Raw genomic sequence first — 24,354 nt, 5'->3', positions numbered from 1 at the left:
GGGGCGGGGGGGAAAGTTTGTCTTGCGCCCGCAATTTTTTGGTCTTTCAAGATGGCGGAAAAGACAGATGAAGCCGACAGTGTTTCAAAGACCAAATACCTTCCAAATCAGACATTATTTCCAATACTGGGGTCCCAAAATAAATCAGTTGGGACATCCCGTGGCCTTATTTTTCCATACGCTTCTTCTAACGTGGAAACACAGCCTGTAGATGTTGATAGTGGTAAGCTTTTAAACTGGAACATGTATGGCGTCAAAGTTATCGCGATTTGGCATTCAAGGTCTTCAAAAACGACGACCCTAGCCCAGCCAGACTAACAGGAAGAGTATCTGTCTTAATTAAACGGGGCTTTCTGCTTTAATATGCCTTATCTCTTTTAAAAGGAACTTACGTTAGCTAAAACGTTTTCATGGTTGTCAGTAGTTTGCCGCAGTATGTTGAGCTTTATACTTGAGCTTTCTCTGACCAAAGGCGATAAGGTCTTGTGCATAATTTACATCTGCAAGAACGAGTAGAACTAAGGATTTGACAGTGCTGCCTGTCTTGTTTTGCAGGAGTCGGCCAGCCAAACTGGCTTAGAAATGAAAGCTACAAAGATGTTAGTTTAGCTTTTGAAAGTGACCAACATGAAATTGTTGACACAGAGTGTAAGCAGTACTCATTGGAAAAAGCTACCGAAGTGCGTCCACAATTTGTACACCAAAGAAGTAAACGCACTCTTGTTGACATTTCTAGTTCAGATGAAGAAAGACAACTCCATGACAAAGAAATCAAAAAGGAATGTCCAAGCTCTACTGAAAAGGTCAGGAAACACCACAAGGACAAAAAGAAGCATAAACAAAAAAAGAAACATAGGCATAAGTATGATAAATCAGAGCACAAAGAGTGTATCACTGAAGATGTTTGCAAACCAGATACAATTTGGATTGAAGAGGCAAATCTTGCCCCTGAGAAAGCTTTTAGACTTCACAGAAAACCTGACATAGCAAATCGAATGTACAACACACTGTACAGACTGGACATTGCGTTGTATAAGATGAGGTCAAATGTGACTTGCCTTGGGCTCAGCAAACATCAAGTTATCGAGTTGACAGAACAGAAGGGAAAGAAAAAGAAAAAGGCAAGACCTGTTGAAAGGTATTGGAATGTTAATGATTTCCAAGTTCCAGGAAGCACTGAGAACATTTCTATAACACTGTCCAGTATCACAAAGAAACCAGATCAGAGAAGTAATTTAGCTGATGTTAGAGGTTATGTTCCCCTGGAGTTATCCTGTCAGGATGAGATGGTAAAGGATGATTCTCTCAGAAGAAAAGTGGAGGAATCAACTGCCGATAGAGATTCTCATGAATCTGAAACCTTGCAAAAGACTCGTGAGTTAAACAAGATCTTGCATGACAACCCACAGGACATTCAAACTTGGCTGGCTCTTGTTGACTTTCAAGAAGAGATTGTCAGAAAAGAGGACTCTGTGAAATCGAGCTTTACAGCAACTGGTCGGGAGAGAAGAAAAGCTGCCACAAGGACCATAATCGAAAAGAAGATTGCTGTTTTTGAAAAAGCTTTGCAAAAAAATCCAAACTCAGTTGAATTGATAGTGGGCCACTTAGATCTTTGTAATGAGATCATGGACGCTGAAGAACTGGTTCAGAAATGGAAAAGAGTCAGCTTTGTCCATCCTAACAATACTCTGCTGTGGAGACATTACTTGTTGTTCATGCAGTCCAGATTTTCAGTGTTTTCATTTAGTAAGACAACAGCAGTATTTGGCAAGTGTTTGAGCACTCTGTCATCAATCAAGGAAGGGACATTTGCATCTCACCGGGCTGAAGGCGACCTGGAGGAGGAAATGTTAGATTTGTTCATCAGGGAATGCCAATTTACAAGGCAGTCAGGTAATTGATTTTTATTTTAACTTACAGGCTTGTCAATTCAATCTACCTGTTACGTTGCCTTGGACCATCAATTTATAAACCTTACTACATGTCAAGTGTTCTGGATAAGAAGCAGGTCTGAGGTTAAAACCTAACAAAAGTCAGCCACCTGATCTAGCTAATTAATGGTTAACTGCTATGTAGCTGCACTATTTTTCTAAAATGGATTAACTGCCATTACACCACACATTCTAGTAGGACAATTCAAGTAAAGAGATGAGATGAACCCTAAGTTTGTAGCAATTCATACTGAGATTATGTCTGTGCTCTTCAGGTCACACAGAAAAAGCTGTTGCTTGCATCCAGGCCATGATTGAATTAAACTGTTTCTGCTCACATGATCTGGAGAAGAACACTCCTGTGACTGGACAGATAGCTTTCCTGGAAACTTTTTGGGACAGTGGACAACCAAGGTACATGACTGTGCAATACATCACCAATATCTAGCTTTAAATTTTTTTTGGCAAGTTGATGGTTTTAATAGAAAAAAAATTCAAATCACCATGACATCATGCACGTAAAACTCAATGACCTCAAAATTAGAATTCTTGCACGAGCTGTTTTAATTTGTGATATTTCTGGAGGTCATGTGATAGTGTTCTACAGCCTATCCAGGCCAAAACGAAAACCACATCACTAACAAAGGGAAATCTGTGTCAGCAAGCTGAATCTCTAGTCAATGAATGTTTCTCTTTGGCAAGTTAATGACAGCTTATGGTTGTCTAATTTGGGCTGTTATTCCATTGTATGACAATTAAGGTTTGGTGAAGATGGTGCAAGAGGTTGGAAGTCCTGGATGGCTGCAGAAAACATGACTGAGGTGACAATTGATGTCAAGAAGATTTTCAAGGCAAATTCCACCAGTGCCACAGATGAGAGTGATTCTCTTGATGATCATGACGATGAGATTGAAGTTGATAAAAATAAGCCTCTGTGGAAGAACTGGGTACAAGTTGAATTATCCAGACAGAGAAGACATTTATTGCCATGGCAACCAGATGCCAAAAAAGATCAAACAGAGGATGATTGTGATGATGCTGAAAGACTTGTTTTGTTTGATGACATTAGCTCAAGCTTGTTCAAAATCACTGATCCAGGGAACAAGCTTAAGCTTGTCTTGTCTTTCTTGAAGTTGCTGGGAGTGTCAGTGCCTTGTGTGAACTCATCAACAAATGCCGATGTGCAAAGATTCCTGAACATCTCCTTAGAGCATGAGTCACAGCTGTTAGAGTCTGGCAACTTTACAATGTCTCAATTTTTTGGTTTGTGGCAGTCATACCATTGGGATGACAGCAACTCCACCAACACAACTAACAAACAGTGGCCCTCATCAGAGGCTTTGAACCTTGCAAGAAATATCTTTGTACAAATCTTTCCAGTATTTGAAGGAGCAACGAGAAGTTTCCTGATGGTGTTGTGGCTCTGGTTTGAGTTTGGCCTTACTCAGAAGGTACCATCCATAAAGGAAAGTAAAAAGAAGTACAAAGATGTAAGGAAATTAGCCAAAAGCCTTCTTAAGCAACCAGAAAACAGGTTTGTAAAATGATTGAAGTTTAGCTAGTTAAAAGAATGTACAGTCATGTTGATCTTGATCATTGCAGATGTAGGACACTACTACAATATTAATCAAGTTATAGAGACATTATTGATCATCATAGTTATACTCACAACTACTTAAGTTGTGACTATAACTGCGATGATCAATAATGTCTTTATATCTTTCTCCACAGTTCAAATGATCTTTCATACATTCACTTGACTGTTAATCAAGTTATATTACTAACATTGCATCCCACCTGAATATACTACTGACACTGTCCTATGAGTGGATATTCTGTATTGTGGAAACTTCCACTAAGCATGCACATCTTCCAAAGTGGACACAAAGTCCATAACTGAACAACTCTCATTACCAGGCAGCTCCAATAAGATGACACCTTCCAAAAGAGAGCAGTCAATACCATAACTAGAGCACAAACCTACTCTAAGTATACACTCTCCATACAGAGTGGATATCTTCAATATATTGACACCTTTCATACGTCATTACCACTCATATAAAGCAGCCGCCATCTAAAAGGGCGTTTCTCATTCAGAGGTGTGAATAAATTCAAAATATGGACTCCTCCAATAAGTTTATACCTCTCAAAGTGGACATCTCTTAAAAGTGGAGACCAGTCATACAAGGACACTTCCATTAAATGGACAGCAACTTTAATCTGACACCTTCCTTACTGAACTGAACCCATTCCATTTGCAGACACCCTCCACGAGCATTTGAATTTGTTGAGGTGCCTCTGCTACTGACAGTAAATGTTTTCTTACAACAGTATATTAATAAGTAGATTTATGATGCTAATTTTTGAAATTCAGGAATGACCTGACACTGTGGAAAGCTTTTGCAGAGATAGAGTGGTTATCTGGTAACACTGATGAAGCTCGCAGAATGTTTGACTCCACTCTCACGATGGGCGGTGAAATGTTTTCTGATGAACAGAGCAGAAGGACAGCTTTAGCACCTCTTGTCAGGTTCGACCAACTATTTTATTCTGGTTTTGAAACAAATTCTGTGATTTTTAATTTTTAATTGTTAAGAATTTTCTACTTGCTCCAGAGTCCAGCACTGTAAAAGTTAAGCCACCACATATCCTGCAGCCTCAACCAGGCTACGAGACTCAAACTTGGACCTCTCAATCCAGAAGAAAACAAACTACATGTAGCCATTATGCCAGTGTGTATAGTTTCTGTACATTTTCTTAATCCCTGCAACCAGAACTTTATTTTATTGATAACGAGTACAGTGTAAAATTACCGGTATCCTTCTTTTTATGATAACAACATTTCCTCTTTTGTTATCAGGTCATATGCTGAGCTTGAAGTTGGTGTCACTGGAAACTCAGAAGAGTCGCAGGTTATGTCAAGTGAGGAAAACAAGAAAGCATTACAGATCTTGACCACATTTGCCGAGGGAGCAAACTTTCAACCTTCCACGTCCAATACATCAACTGCTGACATGTCTGCTGTTCGACTGCTGAAGTCTCGTAGAATCTACCAGAAATACCACCAAGGAATTACTGGCACAACTGAGTCGTCCCAAGAAAAGAGACAGTTGCTTGACTGCGACATTGCCTCTGGAAGTCTGGCAGTTCATCTTGAAGCTTGTAGTGTTTTATTTGAATACTTGAGCACTGGCATTCAAGGTGTATTGTCTGTGTGTAATGATATTATTTCAGTCGCTTCATGTGATCAAGCTCACCTCCTTGAGATGGACATTGAACTCATTCTAAGCTTTTACATCAGGCTGTTTAGATTTCACTGCACGTGTGGCAGAACGCTGCCCCTGAAAGACACTAGAAATATTGTACACTTTGCATTGGAGAAATTTCCTGATAATCCTGAATTTCTCTCATTTTACATTCAGCGTGAATCAAAGTCAATTCTCACTGGTGAGATCAGAAGGATTCTTGACAAGGCTGCCCAAAAGGCCACCACACCTGTTCCATGGATCTTTGCAATTTATTATGAGCAGCTTAGGGTTAAGTCCCTGGTATCAGTCATGGAATGCAATGATCTCTCTGCTCTAGGCTCGCAAGAAATCTCCGCAGCTGTTACTTCTCTTCCAGTCACTGGTGTAGTCCATCGTCAACGTTCTTTGTTTGAAAGAGCAATCTCCTTTCCTTCTGGGAGACACTGTGTGGCATTATGGAGGATGTTTATGCAATTTGAAGTATGTAACTGAAACTTTTTTTACTTACTCCATTTAGTGCTTAAGTTACACAATTATTCAATTAATAAAGTCATGATGCAGCCCCGGGCGGATTCCCATATAAAAAGGATAGGGGTGCTCGTCAGAAATTGTGAAAAGAAACCTTAAGAGGTACAAACTGTTTTGTGGGCCTGGCTTGAAACATTTTTCTCTCCTAAGAGGCTAGGTACCAATTCAAAAACAACACATTAACTCACACTGACTTTTTTTGGCTTGATACCCTAAAACGTACCTCAAAAGCTCCTACTGTGGACCTTTTAGGGCTGAACACCTTAAAAGGTACCAAACCTGGTATTTTACCCCTAAAAGGTACAACAACAATGACGAGGCTTAGAAGGTTTGGGGCAGTTTTCATCATCTACTTCCCTCTCTGGTTTACTGGTAATTTGCCACTTACAGTTTTAATTTCCCTTTTTAGTCAAAACTTGGGAAAGAGAAAGTCAAGTCAGTGTTCTACCAGGCTCTCCAGAGTTGTCCCTGGGCCAAGGTAATTATAACAAATCTTATTACTATTAAAACTGGTCAGTCCTGCAAATATTGACATAAAATACAGACTTAAGCCTGCAAACATGGGTCTACATGTACTTCCCGCTGTCGCTCGTCTGTGGAAAGATGTCTGCTTTTCAGGGGAACAGACCTTGTACATTCTGAGGACGTGCATGAGATTTGAGCCAAAAACTTCGATACTGGAAAGATTAAAGACCCATTTTCGTCCAGGATGCATTACACACTGTTGAGCATTGGAAAACCTCAAAACCTCACTATCAGGCAAATCGAAAGAATAACAGATGCATGAAAACCATAGTGGTCATTACTAGGTCTTAAACATTTTATATCTTTGATTGGTCTCTGCCAAAACATTAATTTTTGAAGTTTGAAACAGAGAGCAAACTCAAATTTCTATTTTAAAATTCACTTCCAAAGCAAGCCCTTAAAACAGACTCTCAAAATTTCTGTTAATTCACTTCAGGTTTTGTACATGGATGCAGTGCAGCATATACCAGATGACATTCAAGACATTGTCGATTTAATGACCGAGAAAGAAATCAGGCTACATGCTCCACTTGAAGAAATCGAACTCCTTCAAGAGTGTTAATGCACTGAAATAGTTGGTGCTGTCAAACTGCCCATATAAAGTTGTAGCGAAAGATAAAATCAGGCCAGACCTGATATAGAAAAATTTGAGTTTATCAAGTACACCGACGACTGTCAGCCGACATTCAGCCAACAGTCAGTGAACTGTTGGTAGTCTGTTGGTAACCTGTCGGCAATGTGTTGGTAAGTCGTGAACTGAAATGTGTTGGCTTACAGTTGAGCAATGGGTTACTGACAGCTGAAAATGAGAGCCATTGTTCACTTCAACCTAACTCTATTTAAAGCAGACCCACAGATGTCCTTCTTAGTGAGATTTCACTGTATTACATCTGTTTTTTTAAACAAATCAAAGAAACTGTCCCAAGTCCAGTCACATTCTTGTACGAGGTGACTATTGACATTAAAACACAAGTCTCCATTGTAAGATGCTATTGTCTTTTTATTGATTTTGTATTTTCAATGCCAAGAAACAGTGGTTATAAAAATTGTAACAAAATTCTGGAATATATAATACTTACATTTTTGTCTGTTTCTGCATGCTCATTGATTATCATATCAAGAAAATGTACATGCTGGTTACTATTTATAAATATTTACATCTAAATACAGCAGAAACTGTTGACAACTAAATAATAATAATATAATAAGAATTATACTACTTTTTTTAAAGTGATGATATAAATCAGTTTCACTGAGGTTTCCTGCAAGCTGAGCCTCTCTTTACATCTGCATTTGCCAAAAATTAATACCAGGAAAGAGTCCTTGAAATTGATGTAATGTTATCATCTTATTCCACATTCTCCTTTCCTTTTACCATAATTTGGCAAACATCAAAGGTTCGGTTAACAGGTTGTGAACTCTGCCTTCAATGAAAAGTCAACAGTAGCAGATGCTTAGGAAATGTCATCAAAACCACAGAGACGAAAAAATGCCTTGATCTGACACGGAAATAAAGAAATTAAAATATCTTTTTACAATCTACTGTATTCAAGCGGGTATTGGTGCTTTGCTCTTAGACCTGTTTTTACTACTCTAAAAAGTATTTTTCCGAGTTTTGCTTTGAGCTTAGGATTTCAGCTGAATGTTGTGGCTTGATCAGTGCCAATTATGTACACTTTGGGGTTTTATTATATAGCTAGTGATACAAGTAGTCTAACTTACCAAACTAGCTAAAAATCTTGCTCCTATTCAGAGTTTAACATTAATTACTATTGTATTCTGAATTTAGCAAGTTCAGATAGGGTGCATAAAATGCTAAGTACAAGGCTGATATCATTTACCATTTTCTGCTCAAAATGTTATTACCCTCTGTTAAATGTAATAATTAATGATGCTAAACACCACATATTAGCATGTTGGGTCTTCAAATTGCTGAACTTTTCCAAAATGAAAAGTTTACCCTCGAAGTTAACTAATGGAAAGTTAATTCACTGGCACAGACAAATCATTTTTGACAATGCCTGTGTCAGAGTCTGTACCCACAGTTAGAGACCCATGATCACTTACAATAGTATGGATATCATCGGCAGTTTGAGTGCCACTGCTCTCAGTGACCACTGCCTGTGCGGCATACGCATGCACACCAGAGTTTATGTCCTGGTGTACTTGAACTGTGGCAAGGGAAAGAGATCCTGGAAGCGTCTGCTGGGATATGTCACTTGCCTCTCCTGACAAGTGATGGGTGTGCCCTGAGGTCTGATCTGTGCCACTGTCAGAGAGATTAGATACAGTCACCAGTCCAGATGAGGGTGATGCATACACACTGTACATCACCGGGATTTGGCTTGCTTGCGAAGACGACAGCATCATGGACGAAGGGACAACATTTCCCAGGGAAACAACACTTCCATCTTGATTGGTTGCTATAGGCACCACAACAGTTCCGACAGACTGCAAGTTGTTGCCTTGTGATCCAGATGAGTGGTCCACATTATGTTCATGAGTTTGGCTTGTATCCTGGACAATAGGCAAGGTGATGGTGTTGGATGATGTAGTGGGGTTGACGGCATTTACTTGGACTGTCTGGTTATGGGGCTGCTGTACTCGCTGGATCTGTACAGCTGGCTGTGTCAAAACCTGCCCAGGATGGAAAATATTAAAGTATGAAATTATGGTGAGAAAAATGGGGCAACTGAGAGTCAATGCGCATGTTGGTGACAATAATTGAAGCCCCTTTATAAGAATGAGACAACAGCAGAGAGAAAGTTTTCATCTCTTAACACGCTGAAATCCCATGCTTGGATACACATCCTGTTAAAATTTAATACACTTGTGTAACATGGACATCCTGTCAATGCTGAAATACTTTCAGTCCCCGCAGATATTAACTGAGTTCAACAGAATCCATGAATTTCACTAGTGTTATTTGGTTCAGAAAGTCTCAGAAATTTGAAAAACATGCTCGGAGAATTTCATGATAAGCTCAAATTCAATGATTGTTTCACTGGCATCAGTCAGTATTTTTAGCCTTACAATTAAAAGGGTCTTCATATACTTTTAAACTTTTCACTCCTCCCTGGTTCAAGGGAATACTAACAAATTACAAATATATAGCAACAATTTGCCCCAAGCTTGAAACGTCTGCCAATTTTTCAACTGCTGGAAATTCTTATCTCCACTGAGCAATATAATTGATCCCCTTCCCTTTCAAGGACAGAGTGCCGTGAAAACGTTGTTGGAATGACTTTTAAATTCCTCAGTTGAACAAATATTGCAATGCTTGATAGTTTCTATTACTGAAAATAGTCACACACTCACTTTGCAGAGAACACTCAGTGTCTAGTTTGTTGAATACCCAAAAAGGACAAGCATACCTCCAGCAGGTTATAATCATGAAGTGAACTGAGACAAACAACTTTCACACTCTTAAAATTCCAAAATTTAAGCTGTCCTGCTGTTCATGTTTATAAAACACCGAATAAGGATCGTGTTCAGAAGTCGGAGTGCATTCTTCAATCCATTGTAATGGAAAAATTGTTCACAATCACAACAACATATTTTGACCAAAACTGTCATAACACAGTCTAATAGATAATAGCTTTTGTTTAGTACAACTCAACCAGATCTTCTAACCAATGATTTTTGCATACAAGTGAAAATATGAAAGATCTCAATTTGCATATTAATTATTTTCACTTTGGCAATTATAAGACAAAATATAAACAAGTTCTTGTAAGTCTGAAATATTCAAAAATCTAGACTGAACTGGAAGAAATTAAATTCTTTATTTCTGAAATAAGTTCTAAGATCTGAGCAACTCTCAAAAACAAAAACTTGCCAAAATGAGAAGGGTTTGACTGTTGAGGGAGACTAAATAGCTGTGCATAACAAGTGTAATGTATTACATCCAAAAGTATAGCACAAGTAATTAGTCCCAAGCATCCAGCATCTAAAACTGCTGCTAGGATTTATTTTAAATTTTTAACTCCAGACAATAGAGAAATTTTACCCCTATCATTTGAAGTAGAGATGAACAAATGAAATCGTCTTTCTTACCTGTACAGAACCCTGTTGCTGTCCTTGGGCAAGTGTCTGTCCCAGCTGAACCGATGTCCCCGGTGCAAAGATAGTGGTAAAGGCTCCCCCCGGCATGGCCTGAACAGAGTATGATGATTGAACAGAAGCATTCTTGTTCCCCCCTTGGTGTTGAATGTTTGATGGCGGAATGTATGTGGTGATGGGGAAGGAATGGCCTGTTGCAGGCAAGGCTGTTATGCCAGTCATAGGTCCACTGGTGCCTGATAATGCACCTACTGTCAAACCTTGATTAGTGTCTATTTGCTGTGAGGTAAAAATACCACCCCGATCCTACAAATGTACAGAATTCAAAATGAGCATGAATTTCACACAAGTGTACACGAAATAAAAATCTCAATGCAATTCATGTATCACAAGTAACATATTAATTAAAGGTATGGACTTTTTCCTTATATTATTATCTAGTGAAATATTTTGTCTATTAAATTTGTTTGTTGCCTGTTATTAATCACATTATGCATAGCTTCCTGTTTACTCCAAAATCATATAACTTAGATCCTGAATTATCCTATTTAAGTTTGTACAAGTTTTTTTTTTTTTTTTTTTAAATTCTCTCTGTGATGGTGCAAATTTCCTGATGATGATAATGATAAACACGAGTTGAAAAACGACTGCAATTATTTATTTACTGGAGAAAAAAAAAACAGAGATGCTTAAAATGTTACGAAATTATTTCCCTTCAGAGACTATTTTTTTCGAACGCTCATTTTCTCACAATACATTAATCAATATGATTTTCTGGTTCAGAAATACTCAGTAATCCATATAATGGAATTGGTAAAGACAGGAAATTACGATGATGTTTAGTGTGTGGCATTGTTGATTACTTCGGTCGTATTTCATAAAGACGCTACATTTTGGCAAAGCCAAAGATCGACTCGAAGCTGTCAAGACCAAAGAATACTTCATGCGCCAATAAAATATCAAATTACGATTCTAACTAAAAGAAAGCGAAAGTGAATATTTCCCTCGAGGAAACTCTAACAGTATCTTTTTCGACTCATTTGCCCACAAATTCGAGTCTAGAAGGACAAGAAGAGGATTCCCCAAACAAGGCGAATGAAAGGGACAAACAAACGCTTACTTCGTCTCCAAAAATGGGCAGGAAACGTACCAAAGAAGGAAACGGGTGCCATATATGGTTGGAATGTTTTAAAGGACGCGGAGTTTGAAAATTTTACGCGAACGATTTGCCGCGAAAGTGAGAGAAAACTATATAAAAACAATCGATTTGTACATTCTCTGGAAAAAAAGACGACCATTGAAGGTTAGAAAAATTTGAAAAGATGCCAAAAGCGCAGAAAATGATGGACAAATATGCTTCGATACTAAATACCCTTCAGAAGCGAGGTATATTTATAAATTTGTAATCAAGTATCCCGGACTCCGAAAAAAAAAAAAACGACTAAAAAATCGAATTACCAATCGTTCAAATAACGTACCCATAGATGCATAGATTAGATCTCTTAATATTTTTTATCGCTGGCACAAAACGTACAAAGACACAAGCAGATGAGAGCTGTATTGCACTGTGAACTCGAGTTCAAATATACCGCTAACCTGCATTTTGTCAGCGTCGTTTTCGTTGACCGTGTAAGTCAAATCTGTTTCTTCGTATCCCGTAGCAGACATTCTCTGGTCCGGATTTGGAATCTGAGAAACTGGAGGATCGGGCGAATTCAAGCAAGTTTGAATGAGAGCTTTCCCACTCTCCGAAGTTATCATCGGCTGTAGCTTTCTAGTGGCGAACGTGTAAACATGCCCAGTTTCTGAAGCGACCAACAACATCACCTGGGTTCCGGTTAGCGTGCTCAGCTCGTAAGCCTATAAAAGTAATAAAAAATATGGTAAAATTCAAAGGGAAATTTTAAAAAGTAAAAAAAGAATCTTTTTCCACAATATATTGAAAAATATAAGCTAAAAAGCGCGGGCTAATTAAGCTTATCTTCCGTCGCCGTCAACTGAAAAACCAACCTTTTTCATTATTCCAGTTTTCCTTTTACTAAACGTCGTGTATCTTCTCAGTTTGTTCGAGATAAACTTCATTTCGATTTTCACCCGTCCTCTAGTCTTTTTCTTGGGTCTTTCTTCCACTAGCATGCTATTTTCAGCGTCGCCATCGTCGTCGCTGTCTGCCTGTCGTTTCATTCCGTGCCCATCGTGGTGTTCGCCAGCCATCGCCGCTTCGAATGCTCCTTCTTCTATCGTGGTTGGATCAAGAACTCCGCTACCTTGTGCCTGAGCTCCGTAATGCATGTTCTCCAGTTCTTCTGTTGTTGTTGTGGATTCTTCGCTCTGCATTATGCCAGTTGTAGGATGGCCTTTTATGGAGACGGAACTCGAAAACCTGTTACCTTTTTTGTCGTTTCTTTGCTTTCTAAAAAGGAATGTGGGTGGACCAATATGGCGGTCGCATCCCGTGACTCGCTGAATCACGTGACTAAACGTAATAAACCGGAAACAAGCCAAAAGGACCGGCTGCTGGCAAATTATTTTCAACAACAAAGTCCAAATGTCATTCCAGCTATTAAACCAACCTTCGAGAAATAAAATTACTTGAGAAAGTACTATTGTATGTTGAAAAAAGAAATTTATCAGTTGATAGATTCTCGTTAGCCGGAAACTTTTCGTCGGGCGACAAGTTGTTCATTTCTTGTCTTGTGACTTGTCGGGCGCCAATCAAAACAATAAAGCGACAATAGATGATCATATCAAAACATTTAGCTATTTGTTTTTACATATCATAGAAGTTCCCCTAATACAGACAGGGGACGTTTCAAGACGTCAGAATGCAGACCCAAGGGATAAGACACTGCAGGTTTTTACAAACTATATTCGCAAAAGGGATATAACTCGCTTAATGGACACCGGCTGTAAGGGCTGCATCCTATGCTGCACATAATGCCCTTCAAGTCATTTATTTTTTTATCGTATTAATATTAGTATTAGTATAGTTTTTTAGCAGTGTCCCCTAATTAGTATGGTGTATTATTTCCAGGCTATAAGGTTTTTGACACTTTAATAAAGTTTCTCACTCTCACTCACTCTCATAAGTTCCCTCAGCTTCCTTTGACGGATCTTTAAGACGGCCGAAGTTACTGGAAAAACAGAAAATACAACAACTGAAACTTGGAAAGTGGCTAAAATTGTTTGTGAACGTATTTGTCAGCTGGTTAATATTATCTCTATATAGCGGGCAATTCTTTTTCATGTGTTGTTTATAAGACAATTATCAACCTCTCTTTTGTTCTGGGCTGGGTACTATAATATTAACTTCCGTTTTAAGAATAGCTGCAAACATTAATAGTGGTCCTTTTATAGCTCGGACGCTTTTATCGACGTTGTTACGCTATAGCTGTAAAGGTCGACCAAGTTCTTTCATTTCCTTACCGGAAGCTGCGCCTTACGTCTTGCGACACTTTTTGCCGCGCGGTTTTCTCGAGCCTCCGTTATCACCTAGTCAGCGGTTGTTGCAAATGATAACAAAGTACCCGTATGTGCAGACGTGTGGATTCTTAGTTCCTTTCTGCCCTGTCCAGTCATATGTGGCCACGGAAAATTAGTATTTTTTTTCCGGCTGTTTACAGTACTTTTCGCGAAACGGGTCCAGCAGAGTTTGTGGATTATGTGCTGAAAGTGTTACCTAAATACCGTCGTTAAATACAGAGTACGAGATGCGTGAAGTCGTGCTTACTGCTGCCAGTTTGGCACTAACAGGCGCTGTTGTAGCAAATGCTTACTATCAAAAACATCAGTTTTATCCATCTGTTGTGTATCTGACTAAGTCTAGTCCGAGTATGGCGGTAAGTTTTATGTTTAGATTGGCTCGAGAGCCTGAAAAACCCTGCTTTTCGTCACTGAATATGATAAAGCATTCAACTGGGTAACCGCATTTGTTGCTTTGACAAGAGCTTTTGTAGTAAGCTTGATTTTTTTTCTCTGCTAGGTTTTGTACCTTCAAGCATTTGTGCTTGTGATTTTGTTCGGTAAAATGATGAGGAAAGTGTTCTTTGGAACGCTACGAGCTGCAGAAATGGAGGTATAATACTTCTTGCTAGTAGTCTGTAGTCTAAAAACTAATGAATGCTTAGGTAAGATTTGTTAAAATTTGTTTGAACTGAGCGCCCAGCCTCAGCATTGAAGACCATACATGTGTTGAAGTACAGGAAGTGAAAGTAAATCTAGCTAGGTTAATTTCCCTTTACAAAATTTCTTCTTTACTCTTTGGATGTTACATTGCTGGGAGTGCTAAGATCAAAATGCAGTATTACTTCATCTTACTGCATAATGTCTGTGCATTATTTCTGAGAATTTGGTGTTGCATTGGACAAAAATTCAAAACTGCCTTTGATTACCTTTGCATGATAACATCAAAGAACAAAGGAGAGCTGGTTGCCCTTGACAGCTCTACGCCCTCTCTGCTTTGGATCACTTTTTGACTCCACCAAACACACACTTAGATGCTCTGTCAGTGTTGTTTTGAAATGTGTACTACTGTATGCACCAAAAGTGTTTTACAGTACTTTTGGACAGAGTGCTACCCAAGATCCAAATCTGATGTGTAGAAACAGATGTGCAATATCAGCACTATTCCCAAGTTGAGAATTTTCTTTTTTCGTCCTTTAGTGTCAGCTATGTAATATAACTGTTTGGTAGTCAAAATAATACAGTCAAACTCAATAGGCCTTTTGTAACAAATTTGTCACCTGACGTGCTTTTCAAGAACATGCTTATTTAGTCAATGGTGATGCATAATGAAATCAGAAATAGAAAGAACATGCAAATTATCAGGCATATATCCTTTCAGGAGGAAGTTTTTATGGATATTAGAAATTAGAAGGATTTGTATGGGAAAAGGACACTTTGTCCTCCAGTCACGCACCAGTGGTTTTCCTTACAAATCCTCGTAATTTCGCAGGTTTTCAAGCTGCAACAAAATCCTTGCCATTTGGTAAGAGATGACAATTACAGCTTGACACCTTCTAGAAAACAAAACTGAAAGTGAAAGAAGGGAGGGGAATTTTGGATTTCTTTATCGACAACAACCCAATATACTGAGATTAAAATTAGAGAAGCATTGTGTAACTGCATAAACAGCCACAGTTTATTGATGTCCTTAATTCTGAATGTCACAAATTTCAATAAGTAATTGCTATTTTTTTGAAATTCAGACTCTTAAATTGTTTTCCATTTCAGCATTTGATTGAGAGATCATGGTACGCAGTTACAGAAACCTGCTTGGCATTCACAGTTTTCCGAGATGACTTCAGTCCTCGTTTTGTTGCACAATTCACTCTTCTTTTGTTTCTGAAATGTTTTCATTGGTTGGCAGAAGACCGCATTGATTACATGGAGAGAAGTCCACTGTTAACATGGCTGTTCCATGTTAGAGCAGTGCTTCTTCTGATGTTTTTAGGCATGGTGGATGCAGTTCTGGTCCATGTTGCTTACAATACAACTATGCAAAGTGGAGCATCAGTACAACTCGTATTTGGATTTGAGGTTAGAAATAGATTAGAAATATCCCACAAGGAAATGTTCATGTTTTGCCAATGCTTATGGTTAGGACCTCAACATTCTGAGCAAGACTGAGATACCTCCAATCTTATTTACTGTCTTCCCACAGAAGAGTTTTATGTGAAATATTCCATTCTGGTAACTTAACTTTACAGAGTTTCTTGGAGTGTATTGCTTGTTGCCTAGCTATAAATTTTGGTGCCAAAGCAACAGGTAATTCAATTCAGCTACACAGACCTTTGTAGAGCTATATGTACTGTATCAGTACAGAATTTTTGCTCAAATCAGAGAATAATTGGATGTTCACTGCATTTAGTAACACAGTTTAACTTCTTTTGTCTGCATTTGATCATTCACAAATTCTACAATCCAAACAATAATGTAACAACTCTAAGACAAGTTTGCTTGTGCTGGTAGTGTGGCTTAGCTCTTTTAAAGAACTTTATGCACGTTATGCCTAATTTTGACTCATGTTTTGCATTACCTCTTGAATTGCAGTATGCCATTCTCTTGACAATAGTAGTAACCATTCAGATGAAGTATGTTCTACATATAATAGACCTCCGAAGTGAAAATCCTTGGGACAACAAAGCTGTTTATCTTCTTTATACTGAGTTAATTACAGGTAAGAGAAAACCAAACAGTGAGCAATTTTTCACTGGCTGAGTGAAACGAAATAAGTGAAAAATGTTTTTCTCACACACCACTAGGGCCTGGGTATAGGTCATGTGACCTGTCAGGCAGGCAGTTGTTTCTGTTGCGCCCACCATTGCCGGAAGTCAGCTTGACATGGCTATCAGTGGTGTGTGAGAAACAGCGATAGTTATGTTTAACAAAACCAGAGCCATCTATGATACTGCAGTCATCACAGAATATCACAGGCAAGTGACAACATGAGGAATCTAGAGAGCATGACCTATAGGCAAGTGTTTTCAACTTTTCTGAAAATCAAATGACTGGTCAGGAGTGTTTTGTGACACTTTAGCATTTGGCTCTGGCTTTTGACTGTATACAGCTGTTTTGAGAAAGGTTGTCCTACAAAAGTGTAGGTGCATATGCAACAATGTTGAAAGGTAGTTTACGGTGGCTTGATTGAAACTCAAGATGTTTCATGGTGATAGAAGGAAATAGCAGAAACACATGTATTCATGCTTTCTCCTTCTTGCAAAAACACTGTGAACCTCAATTAAGCAATGTTAAACCGTTACTGCCCCTATCTTTTTATATTTTTGTCGGACAACTTTGTTGAAACAGCTGTTTAATTATAATTTTTTTTATGTTTATAGAAGTGCACAACGATGAAAAATGGTTTTCTTTGTTTGTGCTTTCTCAGATTAAGGCATTTTTTCCATTTCAAGCGCACGTTGAATGTGTAGTTTCAGGAAATACATTGTAATCCGTCTATAACTATGGCTTCCAAAAAAGGCTGCTTAAAATTTGGTAGAGGGTGAGGGTATCTACTGGTAGATATTTTCTCAAATAGGACAATCCAAACTATTGTCAGTATTTTCCTATATGTCGTTGTTACTGTAACAGTTTTCTATCACATTATTACTGTTTCCTCCTTTCCTCTACATTTATATTTCTTTTATTGTGTCTGATGTCCTTTGCAAAACTTCAACTTTTTTTGCATTTTAGGTGCTATCAAGACTGTGCTTTATAGCTGTTTTATGGTCATCATGATCAAAGTACATACATTCCCACTATTTGCAATTAGACCCATGTACCTAACATTAAGGTAAGTCTACGCCAGCCATGTTATCAATCAGCTCTTTCAGCTTGAATCAAGCTTAAGTCAACTTAAAATAAGAATCCTTGCTAATTTAGTAATGTTACAAATGACTGAAATGCAACTTTTAAGCTCTTTTTTTTACCATAATTTGGGTAAGGAACCAGCTTCCCAAAGTGATTGTAGTTGCAACTTGGGACTCCAGATAGAGTGGTCATTTTTACCAGGGCAAATGCTATGTTGTGTTCCTGGGTTAGATACCATTCTCAAAGTGCTTCCAGCCACCCTGGAACACATATGGGTTATTTACTAAGCTTGTTTAGTCAAGATGGCTGGATATTGGCCAAGTTCTTATTTTTTTGCATGTTTATGGACCGAGACTGAGTTGAAATCCATAGACATGGAAAAAAAAGAATGAGGCCAATATCTAGCCATCTCAATGAAGGATTTATTTTATGGAAAAAACACTACTTCACTGCAGGACATAGTGGGCCGTCCCAAGTAGGCAAGATGCAATGTACCAAAATCTCACCCACTTGGTTAGCCAACACAACGCGGGACTCAGTTTATCTTGCCTGCTCACAGAGCTAGCCATATATTAAAAATGGTTACCAGTTAACTGTTAGGTCAGACTGGCAAGTATTATGGGATAACCTGCTATTCCACCAAAGAGCAGTGCAAGAAACCCCCAGTTGCCTCTCGCTATTGATATTGGCATATGGTCTAGACTGTGGTCAACTTAAGTTCAGTCACAGACTTTAACTTCACCTTAACCACATTTGTTGCTGTTGTTTCATTTCAGAGGATTCAAGAAATGTATCAGTGATGTCATCATGTCTCGGCGAGCCATAAGAAACATGAACACACTGTAAGTATGAACGCTAGTATTAAACTGCTTCCTATCTGTAGAAAATTTTTGGTTGACCAGAAAACTCACTCTTTGAGTTTCCCGTGGGACTTGCTGTCAAGTGCACTTGAAAGATCATCTATGATCAACAGAGCCAAGTTAAAATAAGCTTCAATTTGTAGTCCAGTTTTATGTAGAGTTGCACCAGAATCACTAGCCAAAGGTCATGAGTTTGATCCTATTGAACCCCAAAGTTGCTTCATTACTGCTTGAAGAGTTGCAGCATAACTGCTTAAGATATCTTTTCACTGTTACCTTTACCTGTGCTGCTATAGGTCATACATACCCTTCATTCTTGTTAAAACCTCTCTTTAGTGGCTACCTGTGTACAATTGCCAGTTAATTCTGCCTGAGGGAGGCTGCTTTTTAGACATTCATAGATCTCTCGTCTTCACACTAAACAGTTTCTGCCTTGTTGAAAAGTTCCCTCTGTTCTGTCTCCAACAGTTATCCAGATGCCTCACCTGAGGAGCTCCAACAGGGTGATAATGTGTGCATCATATGCCGTGAAGAAATGACAACAGGCTGTAAAAAACTACCTTGCAATCACATATTCCACACCAGCTGCTTACGATCATGGTTTCAACGACAACAAACATGTCCGACATGTAGAATGGATGTCCTTAGACCTCAACCTACACAACAGCCTCAGCAGCCACCACCACCGCAAGGTCCACAGCCTCCATTTGGCTTTCCTCCTATGGGGGTTCCTCCCACTATGGGAATCCCCCCTGCTCCAGGGGTACCACCCCAAGGTCCACCAAATGGTAAAGAACTTGTTCATTTCACTTTCTTTTTAATGAAGAACTGATCAGATACAATTTATGTCTTAAAGAACATACCTACCTTATGCAAATGTGGTTAAAATCTAAACAATCATGCAATGTCTAAAAACCACATTGGATGTTCTTAGCAATTTGTTGAATGTAAACTCTATACTTTCATAGAACATTATGATTTTCAAGTTCCAAGCCTAGGTTGAAACAAGTTAAAAAGGTTTCTGGAGAAGTTTTTCATTCTTTGATTAAGTCTAACTTGACTTCATGAGAAAATAAGTATTCGTTATTTGCTGCCTAGTGTTGGTAGTGTGAAGATGGAAGAAGATTTAAGTTTTCAAAAACAATGTTACATGTAGCATGAGCTAAAGCACAAGCATTCCAGCAAACACTAAGAAACAAAAGTGCTAGTAGGATTGCAATGTTTTGTTCCCTGTGCTTGGGCTTGCTTTCTCAGTGTTTTCATGAACTCTTGCTGGTGTTTTGGAATTTTAACAATTATTACAGGTACAGTTTACTGTTCATAAGAACTCACAAGGATCTGTTGTGAACATATGCAAAGAAAATGCCTTGCATCATTTGAATGAATTTGATTTTTATTTCAGCTGTTCCAGCCATGTTTCCTGGTTGGCCACCCATGGGTGTTCCTCCTATGCCACCAGGACAACCACCACAGGAGCCTGCACCTGGTGCTGCTGCTGCATCAGCTGCTGCTAGTACTTTACCTCCACAAGGTACAGATATAAAAAATATTCTCATCTTTTCACTTTGTTCCTTCATTCACGTTGCATGATTCCAAACACCGGTTAATTTTTCATTGACTACATGTCATAGGGCCTTATAATATTAAAGGCCTTTTTTGAGCAAGCACCACTCAAGATTCAACTATGATATAATCATAACACTTCTATCTTTCTTCTGATAGGTCCAAGTTCAACTCAGGATGCCAGCCAAGCTCAGGTATTGCACTTAAAAACTTTAAATCAATTATAATAAGTAACACTGAGTTAAAGTCTTTGAGGGAGGGTTAAAATATTGCACTCAGAGACCATGGACATCAAAGGGAAAATCAAGGAGGCCATCCACATCAGATGCCATCACAAACATTAACTAGATAAACTATAAACTTAACTACAATATCTGTTAGTATTAACCACTTGTTGTTACGTGACAATGTGAGCTCACTCTGCTGAAGAAAACAGTGAGATATAGTCAAAAGTTTGTTTGCTTTTCATTTCAGAACTTGTGAAGAGAATTATTATTTATTGCTCTTTTGTTTGTTTGGTGTTTTCAGATGCCAGGTTTTGGCATGCCTCCACCATTTATGTTTCCACCACCCTTTATGATGCCGCCCTTTATGTTTGGTGAGTCATTTTGATTTATGTTACCGGTAGTTTCAAAATAATTGTGTATCTCATTATAGTGGTTCAGGAACTCAAAGTTGCTATCAAGTTATAGAGAGAATTGCAGTTACGAGTCAGCCAGCAAAGTCAGTACGTGTAATTGAGATCTTAATAAATATATTAATTAATAAAATGACTACTCTCTCAATGCAGAGATGTGGCAGCCTCGCGGTCAGCGCGCTCGCCTCCAGATTGAGTGGTCCAGGTTCAAGCCCTGGTCGAGGTTTACTGCTGAATTCAATGCTGGGGGTTCATTGTGGCTTTTTTCAGTGCAAATGACAGCAAACAGTCAAACAAATATTGTAAATTAACATAACATTGCAATGATGGCACAATCAAAGAGAATTTAAGTTTTGATATTTGAAATAAGCAAATGATGTTTCTTTTCCCTTGAAGTGTTTTCTAAAAGAAATATTAAACATTTTCTCTATTCTTCTAACGAGCCGGAGAAAAACTTGTGATAGTTTGGGAAGACTAAAAAAGATATGGCAACGCGTGCTTGTGGCTCGTGTTCCCATAGCATTCTCATTCTCACAAACTTCCACCGTTGTTTCTATTTAGCAATTAGATTATTCGTTCGAGATTTCTATCATGCGATAGTTGACGAGGGTGCAGCCCAAGTCAACTATCACACATAGAAATCAAGAGCAAATAATCTAATTGTTTTACTATAAATTTACTAGTCCTTCAAAATTCACAGACACCTCGAAAACGCAAAGAAGCGGCCATCATTTGTTAACAAGCGCACACTGCTATGCTTCTCACTATCTATCACAGAATAGATAGTGAGTAGAGTAGCCAATCAGAGAATGGCATTCCTGATAGAACACTAGCGGATTTATACTAAAACTGAATAGAAACAGGAGAAATGTTTGTCAGTTCACAGCATCTGACAAAAACATAACAAGCAAATATAATTATGGCGCCTGTATTAAGGCACAAGTTTTGTAAGAAAAGGTTGCATAATTGCCTGTTTGTATTCCCCTTGCAGGCATTTACGACTTTTTATCTGTTTTCAGGTGCTCTGAGCACTCCACCCAGTGTCGACTTTTCATCTTTGAATGTTGAGCAGTTAGTAGCAATTGAGGGTCAAGAAAGACAGAATGTGGAGGCCAGAATCAACATGTTACGAACTGTGCATGCCCTACTGGATGCAGCCATAATACAACTCAATCAGTACACTCAGATGGTAAACATGCAGAGGTAAATTAAATCATTGAAGCCTATAGTGTGTGATCTGGATAGGTGCGAATCCATGCTGGTTTCCACCATTCTATGGAAATCAGCCAGATTTGTCATCATGACTCAGAAACCCAGGAAGGGGACTTTAGGAAGTTAAAATCCAAAACATTTCCTGGGTGGGCATGACCCCAATCCTCTCTAGAAGCTTGCTCCTTCAGTGCTCGTTGTTTTAGAAATCATTAATTTTTCCTTGACCTGTGTCTGATGGAGATGGTTTGTGGCAATAAATTATACTACAGAACCTCCATTTTTCGACTCACCTAGGGGAATAGAAATTGGTTTTGAAAACTTGGGAGATTCGGTAAACTGAACGTAAATATTATGTGACAACGAAAGATTGCATCCAGTTATCATGGGCTCAAAAAATCAAGGATTCGAAAAAGCATCACAGGGTCGTAATGCGTGCAGATGGCTACAGCTTCACAATCTTTTGCATGCATTGCTTGATAAAAAGCTGTTTTGAGCCTGCTACAGCCTTCGTGTGTCCATCTTCTGGAGAACTTGTATAGATAGTTTGATCCTTAGCCTAAGGATATAGTGTTGCTCTTTCAGCCAACCACCCATCAACCAGGCTCAGGCGTCAACTTCACCAGGACCTTCGGGATCAGGGACCATGGGAGCAGGTCCATCGGGATCAGGGACAACAGAAGCAGGTCCCTCGGGATTAGGGACGGAAGGAACAGGGCCTTCGGGATCAATGACAGTCGGAGCCGGACCCTCGGGATTTGGGACGGTACGGGAAGCGGCGACAACACAAACAAAGTTGACAGCCGGGGTATCGCCAACTTCGCAACCAGGGCCTTCCACGGCGGCTGATTCTTCATCTTCGGAGGGGTCAGTCTCAAAACCTGTAGCTTCTGCAGAAAAGGACAATTCACAAACAGAACCTGACTTAAGCGACGAGAACTCTGAAATAAGGCGACGTAGATTGGAGCGGTTTTCAAGCACCGTGAGTCAAGAAAGTGCTAATAAGGACTAGAGGGACTGAGAAGGACTGAATATTCCCAGAAATCCAGCAGGAACTGGCGGCGATTAGTGTGGACCGAAAGCAACGTCAATTGAGCGGTGTCTCTTAGTTTAAAACATTATTTAAATTCTTAGTTCGCAGACAGTCCTATGTAGCGAATATTCCGGCAATTCTGCTATGCTGGACAATATGGGTCACCAAGGGACAACTGTCTCAGTCCTTTCCACTGTTGAAAACCAAACCCGGACTCAAGAAAACAGGGGAAATTGACCTAGAGAAAAGGAACATGATAATCATTTCTATGCAGTGCTTTAAAATAACAAGTAATAGTATATTTTTCATATTCGTAGAAATATACTTAAAAAGTCATTATTGGTCAAGAGATGATGAGCAGAATAGTCGGTTCCCGTGATAATCTTTTTTTAGATTGCACAGTGGGATCAAGTCCGAGGTGGGATCCTTCGAACGATCGCTTTTCGTCAAAAACCACCTCGTCAGGACTTGTTTCTTGCATCTTTCCCAAACGTAACCTAAATATAGAACATGTAGAGTTTGTCACGAGCGCAACTGGTAACACTTACGTGATTGGTTGATAGTCGCGAATTCGTTAAGTTTTGAAACGATTCGCTGATTCTTTAGCCTGCGAGAGCATCCGGTTATTTCGGCTCTTGTTTTACGCGACGATTTTCGGCGGAGACAAGCGACAGCTAGGAAAGGAGCCCAGATCGGACTCCTGAGAGAAGCGGAAATCGAGCCTAAGCGCTGCAGCCGGAAATATACCTGCGTTCACAGACTACTGATTCATAGGTATGTCAGGAAAATCGTAGACCGTTCACAGCCCTCTGTTTCTTCGTATTTTCATTCGATCGTTGAACGTGCACTCTTCCTTTAGGCCCGCTTCGCTGGCGTCCCCGCCCCCACCCACTCTTTCTTCGCGCTCGCTTCACTGGCTTTTTCTTTCGCGTGCGTTGGAAAATAGAGAGGCTGTGAACAGTTTGGGAAAATCAGTTCCTTCTTATCGTCTGTTGATTTAAAAGTGTGAATTTGAACGAACGAGGTGTCACCTTTGAACATCAAATCCTAAATTGTATAGAAGGAACAGAAAACAAGTTTGTTTACTTAGCCCGGTGTAAACTTTCAATCAGGCTACGTTAGCAAGAAGTATCGTTTCCTGTTTCTTTTGTAGAATTTGGGTTTGAATTTTAACGTGACTCCATAACTGTTTACACAGCCTCGTTAAAATAGTTTTATCAGAGTGCGTCAGAACTGTCTAAAATGGAGTTGCGAAAAAAGAATCGTAAAGGGTTGTATGTAGTAAAAACTAAATTAAATTGTAGGTTTTTCATACAAGAATACAGCTTTCTGTCAGCTTCAATTACAACCACTCAAGCCCGGGAGGTGGGTTAAGAGTTGGGTATAAATTTTCAAAACATCTATCATTTTTCCGAAGATTGTCGAAGATTTCCGAGTAGCGTCCGAA

General features: G+C 39.1%; 3 protein-coding genes across 3 annotated transcripts; 2 read left to right on the top strand and 1 right to left on the bottom strand.

Annotated features, from left to right (window-relative positions):
• The first annotated feature begins 12 nt into the window (after positions 1 to 12).
• On the top strand, positions 13 to 7,220 carry LOC110056142 (nuclear exosome regulator NRDE2-like). The gene is made up of 8 exons (XM_089291713.1): positions 13 to 223; positions 556 to 1,896; positions 2,210 to 2,348; positions 2,695 to 3,468; positions 4,309 to 4,464; positions 4,795 to 5,662; positions 6,120 to 6,188; positions 6,672 to 7,220. Exons 1-8 carry the CDS (start codon positions 52 to 54, stop codon positions 6,795 to 6,797), a joined length of 3,645 nt encoding a protein of 1,214 aa, XP_089147839.1. The 5' UTR covers positions 13 to 51; the 3' UTR covers positions 6,798 to 7,220.
• On the bottom strand, positions 7,215 to 12,757 carry LOC110056045 (uncharacterized). Its single transcript, XM_020762481.2, has 4 exons — positions 12,308 to 12,757; positions 11,894 to 12,157; positions 10,292 to 10,603; positions 7,215 to 8,872 (listed from the first exon to the last, which is right to left on the bottom strand). Exons 1-4 carry the CDS (start codon positions 12,632 to 12,634, stop codon positions 8,219 to 8,221), a joined length of 1,557 nt encoding a protein of 518 aa, XP_020618140.2. The 5' UTR covers positions 12,635 to 12,757; the 3' UTR covers positions 7,215 to 8,218.
• Positions 12,758 to 13,812: 1,055 nt separating this feature from the next.
• On the top strand, positions 13,813 to 24,227 carry LOC110056089 (E3 ubiquitin-protein ligase synoviolin B-like). The gene is made up of 12 exons (XM_020762526.2): positions 13,813 to 14,136; positions 14,280 to 14,372; positions 15,530 to 15,835; positions 16,349 to 16,475; positions 17,489 to 17,588; positions 18,382 to 18,447; positions 18,934 to 19,253; positions 19,868 to 19,996; positions 20,188 to 20,222; positions 20,557 to 20,626; positions 21,685 to 21,868; positions 22,460 to 24,227. Exons 1-12 carry the CDS (start codon positions 14,008 to 14,010, stop codon positions 22,884 to 22,886), a joined length of 1,986 nt encoding a protein of 661 aa, XP_020618185.2. The 5' UTR covers positions 13,813 to 14,007; the 3' UTR covers positions 22,887 to 24,227.
• The last annotated feature ends 127 nt before the right edge of the window (positions 24,228 to 24,354 follow it).

Source organism: Orbicella faveolata, unplaced genomic scaffold (assembly GCF_042242905.1).
Source record: "Orbicella faveolata isolate gen_17 unplaced genomic scaffold, um_ofav_v1 contig_24, whole genome shotgun sequence".
Lineage (NCBI taxonomy): Eukaryota > Metazoa > Cnidaria > Anthozoa > Scleractinia > Merulinidae > Orbicella > Orbicella faveolata.
The sequence above is the reverse complement of the archived record's forward strand: the minus strand, read 5'-3'. Positions and strand labels throughout refer to the sequence as shown.

Coding starts and splice junctions, on each gene's coding strand:
- LOC110056089 (XM_020762526.2), top strand. CDS start 14,008: ATGCGTGAAGTCGTGCTTACTGCTGCCAGTTTGGCACTAACAGGCGCT. Junction 14,373..15,529: donor TACGAGCTGCAGAAATGGAG/GTATAATACTTC, acceptor TTTCCATTTCAG/CATTTGATTGAGAGATCATG. Junction 19,997..20,187: donor TAGTACTTTACCTCCACAAG/GTACAGATATAA, acceptor TTCTTCTGATAG/GTCCAAGTTCAACTCAGGAT.
- LOC110056142 (XM_089291713.1), top strand. CDS start 52: ATGGCGGAAAAGACAGATGAAGCCGACAGTGTTTCAAAGACCAAATAC. Junction 1,897..2,209: donor CCAATTTACAAGGCAGTCAG/GTAATTGATTTT, acceptor TGTGCTCTTCAG/GTCACACAGAAAAAGCTGTT. Junction 4,465..4,794: donor GCTTTAGCACCTCTTGTCAG/GTTCGACCAACT, acceptor TTTTGTTATCAG/GTCATATGCTGAGCTTGAAG.
- LOC110056045 (XM_020762481.2), bottom strand. CDS start 12,634: ATGCAGAGCGAAGAATCCACAACAACAACAGAAGAACTGGAGAACATG. Junction 10,604..11,893: donor ACGACGCTGACAAAATGCAG/GTTAGCGGTATA, acceptor GTACATTTGTAG/GATCGGGGTGGTATTTTTAC. Junction 8,873..10,291: donor AGCAACAGGGTTCTGTACAG/GTAAGAAAGACG, acceptor CATCCTGGGCAG/GTTTTGACACAGCCAGCTGT.